At 39.4% G+C, this 13551-nt stretch overlaps 1 protein-coding gene across 9 annotated transcripts in view; it reads left to right on the top strand.

The window, feature by feature from the left end:
- Positions 1-13551, top strand: part of MAST4 (microtubule associated serine/threonine kinase family member 4) — a 286033-nt gene that overhangs the window by 262809 nt on the left and 9673 nt on the right. For all 9 annotated transcript variants that reach the window (XM_048291032.1, XM_048291031.1, XM_048291030.1 and 6 more), the window contains 8 exons: positions 2673-2774; positions 6590-6712; positions 6952-7064; positions 8023-8150; positions 8252-8484; positions 9830-10030; positions 11265-11494; positions 13183-13305. In XM_048291032.1, coding sequence (XP_048146989.1) covers positions 2673-2774; positions 6590-6712; positions 6952-7064; positions 8023-8150; positions 8252-8484; positions 9830-10030; positions 11265-11494; positions 13183-13305 — 1253 coding nt within the window. The remainder of the gene's footprint in view (positions 1-2672; positions 2775-6589; positions 6713-6951; positions 7065-8022; positions 8151-8251; positions 8485-9829; positions 10031-11264; positions 11495-13182; positions 13306-13551) is intronic.

Genomic DNA, 13551 nt, shown 5'->3' with positions numbered 1-13551 from the left:
CTGTTAATAGTAAATATATTACAACTTCACTGATATGCACTGATGCACAATTTGCTATCAAAGCAGTAACAATAAATTTAGATTAAAAACTGAACTTACTGTATATTGTTGCTAAGTACAGAAATTCATTGATACAGAGTAGAGGAGTTAAGCTGCACTGTTTGGAAGAGAGAAGCCATGTTACTAAAAAAGTAGTGCCACTATGCAATAGTGTTTTCTGTCTTTGGTAAAGAAATTATACCAGAGAAGAAACAGTTAAAATAAAATTGTGTAAATGGGAAAATGCCTCATGGCACAATAAAGAAATTACAAAGATGTAATAAAACTCTAAAACAAATGTCTCCCAAATAATAAATAATGAGAAAAAGAAGGAAACTAATTCAATTCACAGATTGTTAATGATTTCATTGGTGATTGTTGGAGTGTAATGTTATTTCTGTAGCAGCTGTTCTTCTTCCATTCAAAATTCAATAACCTTTTAGATCTTAACCTGCAAACTGACCCTAAGTATTGTTATGTATCTTGTGACAAAACTGAATAATAATTAAACAGAATTGTTTACTGTCCTACCTGCTGTTTCCATAAATTTCCCAGGTGCATAGATGTAGAGAATCTCTATTTATGACACAAGGTTAACAAAATGGCACCTCTGTTACTAAGTATTTCCCAGTCTGTTTTATGGTCTGCTTAAAAGGTCCAGTAGCTAAGAACGCAGCTCTGGTTCCTCATTCTCTGAGAATGCAAGAAATCCCCTTTTGTACTTAAGGAGACACTCTGTCATCATCTGTCTCTGAAGCCGAAAGCCAGACTTGTTTGTAAACTGTATTAAAATGCTTGTAACATTCTGTGTGTTCATGGATTTTTAACCATGTTGTTTTCTAATGTGATACTGATGCCCGAGTGGCAAGAAGAATCAACTGTTTAATTAACACAAGCAGCAAAATGCTGTCTGTTTTCTGGGTGCCTCATGGCTGTAATGCATATTCATGCTTTATTTTCCAAATCAGATTTAAACTGCAGTGGAAGCTGTAGGCAGGCAAACATGGAAATAACTCATATTTTTATTGCATTTCCAGACACATGCACCTGTGTTTTTATCCTTATACTCTGACTGGGAGAAGAGGAGGGAATAGTCCTAATGACAAAATTTGTACTTCAGGCTTTATTTTGCATGTGGCATTAATTTTACCTTTTGTAAAACATGTTGTCATGTGTTACAATCTAGCTGATACTTTTGTAATTATCTGTTTGAATGTGTCAATTTATCTTACAGAAATTATTTGTAGAAGTCTATTTGTAAACCTGATCTATTCCCACTCACCTTTCAAGACCATTGGTCAGCTCAATTTCATGTTTTGATCTTGATTTGTCAGTTGCTTCTCTTCTATTTTAAATATCTTTACTTACTGAAATAATTCTTAGTATCTCTAGAAGAACTCTAGTTGGATGTTTCCTATGCTAAAATAAATTATCCCCTTGTATTTGACTGTAAAAGCCATATTAAAGAACCAAACTGTAGCCTAGATCTTCCACTAGTTTCCGTGAGCAGAATCAACATTCTCCTTAAAATTTTACTTTAAAATCTTGCTGCCTCCTTCTTCGTTGTAGGTTGCCTTTCCTGCCCTCAAGCTGCAAGGACAGCTGTGAGAGGCCTCAGTGTAAACTTAGATACCTAAAGTCATAAGAATTTAAAATACTGCTCCAGAACCAGGTTGCACTTCATGTCTGTTTGTATCAGTAAGTTTCCTTAAACTCTAAAATACAAAGGTTAAACCTGTGTGAAGCTTCTGATGATTATTTCTCCAGTTACAATTATTTTGTTGAAGAAGTCTAGATCATAAAACGACAATAAAATCCTTAACAGCTTTCTGTATTTCCGGAGCTCCAAGTGTTCTTTTTCTTTGATGCCCAAATCCTTGTACCTCCCAAGAAACTTCGGCAGAGTTTTGTCTAAACCTGCACTGTATTACATCTGTGGAGGCAGCTTCCACTAAAAATCAGGCAAAACTTTCTGTGTGTAGGCTGTTAGAAAGTTCATGTTCATACACAACGTATCCTGTCTTGATTGCATGATTTAAGTCCGGCTTGCCATGAAGTGCTAAAGCCATAGTAGCTTAAGAGTCAGTAAAGTGAGGCAGTATGGAAGTATGAGACTCTTGGAGAAAAGCTCCGTTGTCATGTATGTCTCCAGAGCACAGTCTGACACCTTGACCCTTAGTCATGGGAGTAGTGACTTCAGGGCGTCTACTGGCATTTGAGAAGGAACACAGATGTGAGCAGCACCTGCCGGGTCAGGTCAGCAGTGTCCATCTTAACAATAGTTTCCATGGAACATAACTACAATTTAAACCATGATTTGGTGGGGAAGAGAGAAGAGAGAGCATAGAAGTTGTGCTAATATTTTGAAAGTTTTCCATGAGGCAAGCATTCTGTATTCTGCTGCTAAGCACAGTTTTGTGTTAAAGAGGACTTCTGAAGGAAATGGGAACATAATATGTTTATGTAGTCCGTATAGAGAGTATAAAAATTGGAAGTAATTGGTATGCAGAAGAGTAAGTTGAAAAAGTTGCTTTAGCTCTGCTTTGCTGGTAGGTCACTGTAAGAGCATTCACACAGTTTGTGCTGGGATCAGACTTCAGCAACATCAAACAACTTTTTTTTTTTTTTTTCAGATGAAATCAACTGGCCTGAAAAGGATGAAGCACCACCTCCAGATGCCCAGGATCTGATTACTCTGCTACTTAGGCAGAATCCTTTGGAAAGACTGGGAACAGGTTAGGAGGCACTAGTTTTAAATTGTTAATGTTTTAGAAATAGCTTCTTTATTCAGCATTGGGAGCTTTTGTTCACCTATTTGTTTTGCTTGGGAAACATCTGTCATGACACACAGTATGACAGCATGTCATGATAATTTATAGATTCAGACCAGTAATATGAACTTAATATGTTGATGTCTGTCCTGGCTTTTTGTGAGACTTACATGTGCTCATTTGCATTTACTTTTCTCCTAATTTGATAAATATAACAAATTTCTCAAATACCCTGTTAGCCAGTGAATGGGGTTCCTTCATGAATGCAGTATTAAATGACTAAATACAGAAATCTAGAAGGGGAATCAAGACACAACTTAGTTTTTCAGAAGTATCTTAGCCTGGCAGATAATTTCCTCCAGGTGTTAGGGTGGGTGATGAGTACTCAAACTGCTTATTCAGAAATGACTGTCTGAGGTTGTGTGGTGAAAAGTCATTCTCATTCATCAAGCACTACTGCCTTGTATGAAAGAGATTTAAAACGGTGAATGTTAAGAAAGTATTAAGACCAGTGAGCCTGCATAGGCTAATGAAAGCACTTATGTGCGTTTATGTAGTAGAGTTTTTTTGTTGATTGATGGACCGGGATTTATTTGGGAGTTTCTGTGAGAGGCGGTAATGAAGAATATTGCGTATGATTTTTAAGTGTTAGTGTATGGGAACCCTAGTCACTGTCTGCTATCCCTTTAGGCAAACCACTGGGTAAACACAGCTAAAAAAAGCCTCCTACATAAAAGAGCCCAAATATAAAGGTACAGTCTTATTTACAGTGAACCTCATATGCCATGGACAGAAACACATTTGGGATGCTGAGGAAACCAAGTGGCAGGTTGAGTCAGCATGAGAGTGTTTGGAAAACTCCTCACAGAACTGAGTCTAATTGTGCTACATATTTTTAGGTCTAATTAAAAGAAGCTTTAGGAATCAGTTCATAACTGACCTTATCACAGCTGCTCAGGAGAAATGTGCTTATAACACAGACCCTGAGCACTACTGACATGGTCCCAAATGACATGTCTTCCCTCAGCTTCCTTCAAGGCACAATAATGTGACTGATATTAATGAACTGTATGTCTCTCACAGCCTGAATGTCTGGGATCTGTGTGAGTAACCCTTAGACTTTGGTGTAACTGATGGTCTGGACTAAGTGGCATCCAGCAGAGTTCATTGCTGTCCCTTGCTCCATGTTGAACAAGTTACGAGTGAGGAAGATGTCATGCCCCGGTAGCTTCTCCACTTGCTGCCTGCTTCATCTGCTGCAGAGGGCACCACTGCTGAAGGCAAAATGAAAATCTGCAACTAGTTTTATTCCCTTGTTTTAAGTACACTCTTTCCAGGCATGAGTGTTTCATTGCCAGGATGCTCTTTCCTGGTGAAACACAGTGTTAATTCAAGACTGTTGCCCTGTCAGAGGCTGGATCAGAAGTGGATTGCAAATTCTGTGTCTGTTGCTCTACAGTTGGTGGAGAACGTGAATTGGGTGGGATGAGGCTGGCTTAACTACTGAATGGTCAGTGCCACAACATGAAGCACCTGTGGTGCTCATTTAAGAACTGACATCTCTAAAGCCTCTGGTCTCTTTAAGAGTTGGCAGTCTGAAGAAGGAAATAAGACAACTGATTCTTTGAAGCAGGGGGTTCAGAAACCACAACAAAGTTGTAGGATCTTTATTAGAGTCAGCAAACAGAAATGGAGGCTGCAGTGTGACAGGTCCCACATAGGCACTGAAAAATACCACAGTTTATCCCAGGCTTCACCATGCATTTCAAATGAGACAGTCCTATCTGTTTAATATATATTAGCAAACTGCATAACACTTCATGAAAATCATAATTGCTTATTTGCTCAGGAGACCCGAGTGGCAAAGGCAAGTTGAAAGAAGAGAGGTAGGTACTATACTTACTTTGAAGAAGGAAAAAAGCAGTAAAAAGCATTTCTTGGGTTTGAAGTGTCTGATACCAATCAAGAATTATACAATTCTGATGTGATATCCCATTACTGTGCTCAGAGAAATATTCACTGCTTAGCTGGTGACTTATGATGAGATGTGATTTTGGTCTCCTTTGGGAAGATTTGGCTTCTTTGAATTTTTCCCTGGTGCAGTATGAAAAACAAAGAACCCAGTCTAGAAATCTTAACACCAACTTAGAAACCAGTCCCGGAGATACCATTTTTTTCTCTCCGTAGCCTTGATACAGAGAAGTATATATGCTGTATCCGTGTGCTGAGTTGGCCTTGGCTGACCACTAGGTACCCATCAAATGCTCTGCACCTCCCTCCTCAGCTGGATGGGAGGCAAAAATATGCCAAAGGCTCTTGGGTTGAGATAAGGACAGGGAGCTGCCATCGTGGCAAAGCATACTAAACTCAAGGAAGTTAATTTAATTTATTACTAATTAACACTACTGCTTTACTTCCTCCTTCCAAGCAGCATGGGAGGGCGGGAAATGCAGTTTGTCGTCAGTGCATCACATGCTGCCCCTGCTGCTCCTTCCTGCCCACACTCTTGCCCTGGTCCTGTGTGGGTCCCTTCCATGGGGTGCAGTCTTCAGGAACAGAGTGCTCCAGCGTGGGTCCCCTGTGGAGTCACAAGTTCTGCCAGCAAACCTTCTCCATCTTGGGCTCCTCTCTGCACAGGGCCACAGGTCCTGTCAGGGGCCTGCTCCAGCACAGGCTTTTCCATGGGATCACAGTCTCCTTCAGGCCTCCACCTGCTCCACTGTGGGGTCCTCCATGGGCTGCAGGTGGATCCCTGCTCCACCGTGGTTCTCCATGGGCTGCAGGGGCACAGCTGCCTCACCATGGTCTGCACCATGGGCTGCAGGGGAACCTCAGCTCTGGTGCCTGGAGCTCCTTCTGCACTGACTTTGATGTCTGCAGAGTTGTTCTCACCTGTTCTGACTCCTCTCTTCTGGCTGCTGTTGAGCAGCAGTCTTTCCCCTTCTTAAATACATTATTCCAGATAATGCTGATGGGTTGACAGTGAGTCCATCTTGGAGCCAGCTGGCATTAGCTCTGCTGAATATAGAGGAACTTTCTGGCAGCTTCTCACAGAAGCCACCCCTGTAGCCTCCCCACTGCCAAAACCATGCCACATAAACCCAATACAACCAAGCTGGCAGCAGGTCTTGTTGCTGCCGGTTACTTGTTCAGGTTTTAGAGTTAGATGTATGTTTATTAATGACATCATCGTCCACCTTTCCAGGACAAAATTTCCAGTATTTAATTTTGTTTTTATAGTTGTTTTTTAACTTGAAACTAGTGTAATCATTTAACGCACATTAAACAAGCAGGTAGTAATAAATAAGATAAATGATAGGGTATTTCCTATAGAATTTTGTATTACTGCCATAAAACACTGAAAGGATCTCTTAAGTCAGCAATCAGATTTCTATTGAGGAACTATTAAGAATCATTCTGCATTACTTGATAACTTGTACTTACCTAGTGCACATGTTTGTATTTCATAACTACATATGATGATTCTGACTAATGTGTAGCTAACAAATTATAATTAGTAGATCCAGAAAAATGGAAATCTTACAAGGGGGAGATGATAAAGCAATAAACTGTTAAAAGAAATGGCCACAACAAAACAGGGGCAGGGAGTATCTCTGACAGGTTTAGGATATTCTAATGGGAATGGGTAGTAGGTGTTCATGTGTACAGCGATGACTATGCCTTTCCATGATTATTCACATTATTGGCTCGGGGTTTACTTCATTTAATGTCAGAGGATTTGATACAGTTTGCTCAGTGTTTTTCTCTGGCTCCTCCAGGTGGTGCCTATGAAGTAAAGCAGCATCAGTTCTTCAGGAGCCTTGATTGGAATAGTCTGCTGAGGCAGAAAGCAGAATTTATTCCACAGTTGGAGTCTGAAGATGACACAAGTTATTTTGACAGTAGGTGTTTTACGGTATTAAATAAAAGTGATGAACACCTTGTTTAAATAATCACTGTCTGTGACTCTTGCTTTCTGCTTTTAAAATCTCCTTTATCAGAATTGCTGGCAGCTTGCAGTTTGGTGAATTGACGTTTCAGCAGAAATAATCTTAAGAATAAAACTAGATTTTTATATAATGTTAAAGCTTGGTATCCATTCTTCCTGATAAGTTCAGATCTTTATTTCCCTTGTCTGTAGCTCGTTCTGAGAAATACCACCATATGGAAACTGAGGAAGAAGATGATACCAATGATGAAGATTTTAATTTAGAGATAAGACAGTTTTCCTCATGTTCACACAGATTTTCAAAAGTAAGTAAAAAGTTCTGTAATCTTAGTATGTATTGTTCTACTTCTGCAAATTTTGGAAGTGTTAAATATAGAACAGATATATAGGGCCTCGTTTTCTCAAGAAACTATGAAGTTAACTGAAATTGAGCAAGAATACAATGAATACCATTAAATCAAAATATGGGAAGATTGTGTAGAAAAGTTACTTCTTGAATCTCTAAGATACTAATGGAAAATTATATAAATATTATGTTGTAGAAGACCCATGATAGCATAACAGAAAGTGTCAGGGAAGTGTTCTGTTAAATGCTAATACCTCTTCTTTAAATTGGTTTCCTTATATATGGTTTTCATGTGGCTCCAGTTGTGTCCTGGGTATCATGCAGGTGATAGCATAACAAAGATTCTGGTACTACCATGTGCTAGCTATTAATTTAATGACATTAGACTAAAGGAAAAAGCAAGGTAATAGTTAGCATGTGTTCCAGTCATGGAGAAATGCAGATCTGAGGGAGTGATCTGCATGCTCTGAATTGAAGGTAAAACTGCCCAAAAGGTAGTATACTGTGGTAGAGGTGAGAGCTAATTATTGCTGATCAGAGAGCTGTAGTAGGAGCAGAGTGGACGTCCTCAGGAAATACAGTGGAGGATGAATTGGCAGGAAATAATGGAGGAGAACACCCAGAGCTATTGGTTTAGTTTTTACTGTCTTGGTTCACACTGTGAAATGAGGAGAAAACTGATACATTCATAATGAGAACAGGCTGTATTTGTGTACCCCTACATGAGGAACCAAGAAATCATTTTAACAACACAAACTACTGGAAATTTGAAAAGGTTCAAAAGGTTTGAAGTTTGCAATCTGAAATACTGTATAAGCATTTAGAATTGTAGAACTGTAGATCCTGCATATCATATTTTTATATCAAATATGTCAGTGATGACTCAATTTTTTTGGGGGGGGTGTTTTCTATAATAGGTTTTTAGTAGTATAGATCGAGTCACTCAAATTCAAGGTGAAGAAAAGGAAGATGCAGGAGACAAAACAAAAACTGTAACATTGCCTTCTGTGGAATCTTTAAGCTGGAGTTCAGAATATTCTGAAATGTAAGTAGAAGGATGTACTGCAAGTTGTCTACATCCTGCTTGCCAGATAGCAGGCCTCCTCATTTCAGTAACTGCATGAGGTTTGCTTATTTTTCATGCAGACAACAAATACCTACGTCCATCTCGTCTGAGACTGAGAGTAACCGGCAGCAACGCAGTTCTGGTTTGCTTCCAAAATTGTCCGTGTCAGCCGAAGGAGAGCACGATGATTCCACCAGCTCAGGGGGGCCCCAGGAGGAACAGGAAAAGTCTGCATTTGTGAGCGATGAAATAGTGCAAGATGAACCTGAAGTAACCACTCCAGCAAGTACAATCAGCAGCTCCACACTATCAGGTAATTTGCAAGGGATGTCTTGACTGATGATACTACAAACAGTTGCAGACCACCTTCTTTTGGCAGTAGCATTCATAGATTTAGAAGATATGTATTTCAGAACTGGTTTTAAAAACAGCTATCGCAACAGGGATCTGGTTTGGGATCAGGCTTAAGCTAATAAAATTCCATGAAAATACGGGAAAATTTCAACGTCTTTGGAAACACCATGATTTGGTGTTGCCCCACTGACTCTAGAGGGTTGCTAGGCAAGTGAATAAAACAGTTTTAGGGACCGAGTGCTGAAGAGCTGGCCAGAGTAATGACCCATGCACCGATACGATTTGAGCATTGTTCTCCCTTTATTGTTTACCTATACAAGCTTATATCTACTTTTGCAAAGATTCACGCCCAGTCCCTCTAGGCGGCCTCTAATCCACAGGGGAGCCGACCAGTGTATAACTTTGCCAAGGACTTTCAGGGCTGCCTGCAGCCAGGTGCTTTTGAGGCTTGCCTGCAGCCAGGGGCCAGTTCAGGGGTTTTTCCTCAGCAACCCTGGGTTGTCCAATCTTTCCAGGGGTATCATATGCCCCTGTTCCACAAGGAATCCCTCTACAAACAGTTGACCAGGATTTTGCAGCATTCTCCTGTGGTAGATCCCTTGAGCACCTGTGCATCTTTCCTCACTGAGGTTTGTGATGTTTGATCATCATGGATTCTGTTGCTTTCTAACACTCTGTACTATGCATTGTATGTTTTTATATAAGACATCTCTATGATGTACACCTTTCAGAGTTGAGAGGATTTTCTTTGACTTGGGGAAGTCACTTTGGTCATCACAAATCTAGGAGGAAGTGTTGCAAACCATTCTCTATTTAATTATATTTGCTTTATGCATCATCTACCTGCTGAAGTACTTGTTGCATTTCAGTAGGCTCCAGGGCCTTAGTGTCTTAATCTACACATCTACCAGTCTTCAGCTTATTTCTCTTTTGTGCCTCACTGAGTTTTTTCAATATTTACCCTTCTATTCCCAAACCCTTGATTTCCCATGTAGTCCTCATTTTCCTCCCCCTCCGTCCTTTCTGTTTCTGGAGAGAAAAAATTTTCCTCAGGGTCATCCATCTCCTTACCTTGTCTAAAACCTTGACACTGATTGTGCTGTATCCCAAGTCTTGCTTAATATCCCCCAGGCCCCATGTAGTGGTGCTGGCATTAACACAGCAGTTGCAGTGATAACTCAGACCATGTGATCCTCTTCTTACACTTAACCAGTTACACTTAAGAGTAATTTATTTTTTTCTCTGGTCCATTAGCAAAAGGATATTCAGTTTTCCCTCATTGTCTTTATCCCTTCTTTGTACAGTTGGCAGTTTCTCAGAACACTTGGATCAAGTAAATGGAAGAAGTGAGAGTGTGGACAGTACAGATAACTCCTCAAAGCCAGCTGGTGAAGTTGCATCTCACATGGCTCGACAGCGATTGGAAAGCACAGAGAAAAAGAAGATCTCTGGAAAAGTCACAAAGTCCCTTTCTGCAAGTGCTTTGTCCCTCATGATCCCAGGCGGTAAATACTTTCAGTTGAAATGTTAATGATTTATGCAATGTTATGAAGGGCTTATGACGCAAAGGCAAGATTTAGTATAGTCCAGAATAGATTCTGTGTCACTCTCTTTTGTTTCTCTTGCATGACTAGATGGTGCAATCTTGTCAGCAAGTTACAGTGCTCACACTACAGCTGAGGGCCCTTCTATGACAGGCAAAAATGTAACATAGTGGTGACTACTTTGTTTGACCTTGTGCATGCACAGCAGGATGTGACTTCAATCCTTGGTCCATCTGACAGTAGGGTTGCAGATTAAACTAGCTCACAAAAACAGATGTTTGTTAAAGCAGCACATGGCTAGTTCCCTCTCATCCCCCATAAGAAAAGCTGATAAACAGGACAGCAGTGTCACAAAATAGAAATAGCATGTAGGCTCCTACTTGTACTACACTGACTTGTATCAAGTGCTCAAAATTTGGAGCTAGAAATAATGCTGTAAGTAAATGGATGTGTAACAGTAATACTGAGTGTTTTCACATGAAGGATTGGTACTTTGCTTTCTTGGCTTTCAGAACTGAAGTCCAAACTGTTGCAATTGTATTCACATTTGCACAAGCATGAGCACATACTGCATTCAAAACAATAAAATAAAATGAAGTTGGCATTGGTATTGTTGCAAGAAACTCTTGTTGTCTTACGTGATGTAGCAGAATGTAGCAATGCAGCCTTGGTACAAACATTGAGTTACTGCCCTAGGTACCAAGTAGATATTGTGATTTAATTGCAGTAGTCTTTATCTGTTTCTATGTATAAATGAAACCAAGAAAACAGCTAGCAATTTATTAAGCACTGCTGGATGTCTTGGGGAATGATTTTTGGGTGTACTCATAATAACATCTGCTACCCTACTCCCCTACTCTAATTTTCTTTTCATCAGTGTTTGTTACGTAAAGGCTGAGAATTATTCTTGAAAAGTTAGCAATGAGTGTGTTTCCTGTGCACAAGGAAAAGCAGTTTATATCTAACAAATTAACCCTTGCATTAAACAATACAGTTTACACTCCAGGGAAAAGAATTAAGTTCTAATATCTGGTTGTTGAGCTTCTTATTCACTAGTATGCACACCAGGGGAGGAGGAGGAGGAGAAGTTGTTTATACAAAGACAATGATATGTTTTAGCACCAAGATATCATCAAGCTAAACAAAATTTGTGTGTGCTCAGAATGTACTCTAATAGGCAGATTTTTTTTTCCAGATGTGTTTGGTGTCTCTCCTTTGGGAAGTCCTATGTCTCCTCATTCCCTGTCATCTGACCTGTCATCATCCCGAGATTCATCTCCCAGTCGTGATTCATCAGTTGCTGCTGCAAGTCCTCATCAGCCGATTGTAATTCACAGTTCAGGAAAAAAGTACGGCTTCACCATCCGAGCAATCAGGGTTTACGTGGGTGACAGCGATATCTACACTGTGCACCACATTGTTTGGGTAAGATAATACATGTTTTCTTGCTGATACATGGCCACAGAGTACTGTAATGATGGATTTGCTTTTTTGTACCCGTGGTATCTCTCTGTTGACAGTTACTGTGTAAATTACAATGATATGCTAAGCAGTTTCAAGAGCAGTGTTGCCTGTAGGGACGACAACAAGCCATCTTTGGTAGAAGCATTACCTACATGTGATGTTGAACTTCTGCAACTTCACTTTGACTTTTGGCAAGTTTGTCGGTTTTGAAAAATAGTGTCTCGAGTTCAGAGTACTGTGGCTTAGAAAACCAAAGGGTTGGTGCAGACCTTCTTTGATTGGGGCCAGGATCTGCAAATCTAGGAGACTGTAAACAGAAGTTGTTGAAAAATAGGTGGAGTTTATTAAACTGCATCAATTAAGGGATTCATGAAAGTCAGCAGTATTTTACTAGACACAAGTAAGCTGATCTCAAGCACTGACTTTCTGTTGTGTAGAAATGTGCAGATCGTTTGGAATACCTTTGAAGTTTGTATGGCACAGGAAGAAGATTGACTGTCTTGAATAAATCATATATTTTTCATCCTCTCTGCACTACACAGTGGGAGAGAGGCTAAAGGAAAAGACAGCAGCTTTTGCATTTCTTTGGTTGTCAGCCTCCTTAATTGTAAAATAATTATATACTTAAATACATATATATGCATTTATTTCATCATTTATGTTGATAAAACTTACGATTTTATACATTTTATAAATTACACATACATAAATAGTGTGTGTATATAAATTATTTCAACTACCCTAAAAAATTATTACAAATTTATCAAAAGACTTTAAGTTTTGGACACTGCTTTAAATATGTATTGTAGATTCTGAAGTAGTAGTGCTAATGTAGTGTGTTACTCATTTTATATTCGTATTGTTTACTGTTTAGACCTATTAATCCATCAAGAACATTGAATCTGGAAAATTGGGTACATTTGGTGGGTAATGGAATAAATTAAAAAAAAAAAGATTTCTTGCCACTGGCGTAACAGCACACCAGTGAAAGGAAGGGAAAAAATGGTACCTTGCAGTAAAACCTTGGGGGTTTTTTCAAAGTATTGTAGGTTTGTTGTTTAGCTCTGTTAGCAATGTAGGCTTCAGTAGTGTCTGCATGACTTAAAAACCTCATTAAAAATATAATAAATTATTTAAATCACCTTCAAAATACTTTTCAGTTCAGTTTGTTTTGGTCCTTTGTCACTTTTGTGCTGCACCAACCCCTCTAATGGGAAGCCTGGTGAATTTGAGCCAAACGGAAACAATCCTTAAGCATATGGTAGAGTTAATTTTTATTGTGATTAGAGTACTGCATGTGACCATTACCTTAATTACATTAAGTGTTTCTCATTGTCAGATGCTAAAAATCTTCACTCAGTTCTGAAATTTTGCAGTGGGTAGTGAACCACTCCTTCTTATCATGCATGAAAACTCCCTGTTTTACTGAGCTATCTTACTACCAGTGGCAACCAGCGGTGTTTCAGTGAGCTTTGAAACCATTCCAGGCCCCACCTAAATATAAGGTTTGAGTAAGTAGAGGATGGTGAAAGAGCTGGACATATTTTGCTTCTTTCCTTCCTTTATGTAACTTAGTATCTGTAAGTTTCTTCATTACCAACTGATTTGGAGTTTATTTTGTGTATATTCTCTTCCTCTGTCTTTTTCAGAATGTGGAAGAAGGAGGTGCAGCTTACCAAGCAGGTTTAAAAGCTGGAGACCTGATTACTCATATCAATGGAGAGCCAGTGCATGGTCTTGTTCATACAGAAGTAATTGAATTGTTGTTAAAGGTAACTCTTGGACAGTTGGGATACAAAAGTGATTGCTGTTTTCACCAATGATGGTGGGGTTATGTTTGTTTCTTGACATTAGTTACTAGATTTTATTGTTGTTAGAAGTACAAACTCTAAGCTGCTATTGCCACAGATACGGAGAAAGGCCAGTGACTTTCATCTATCCTGCTATGATTTTAGTTTCTCTGCCATAAACTGGCACTGATGCAGAGATAGCTGAAGTAGATTCGAGGCAGTGACACA

The sequence above is a fragment of the Corvus hawaiiensis genome, chromosome Z (genome assembly GCF_020740725.1).
Source record: "Corvus hawaiiensis isolate bCorHaw1 chromosome Z, bCorHaw1.pri.cur, whole genome shotgun sequence".
Classification (NCBI taxonomy): domain Eukaryota; kingdom Metazoa; phylum Chordata; class Aves; order Passeriformes; family Corvidae; genus Corvus; species Corvus hawaiiensis.
The sequence above is the reverse complement of the archived record's forward strand: the minus strand, read 5'-3'. Positions and strand labels throughout refer to the sequence as shown.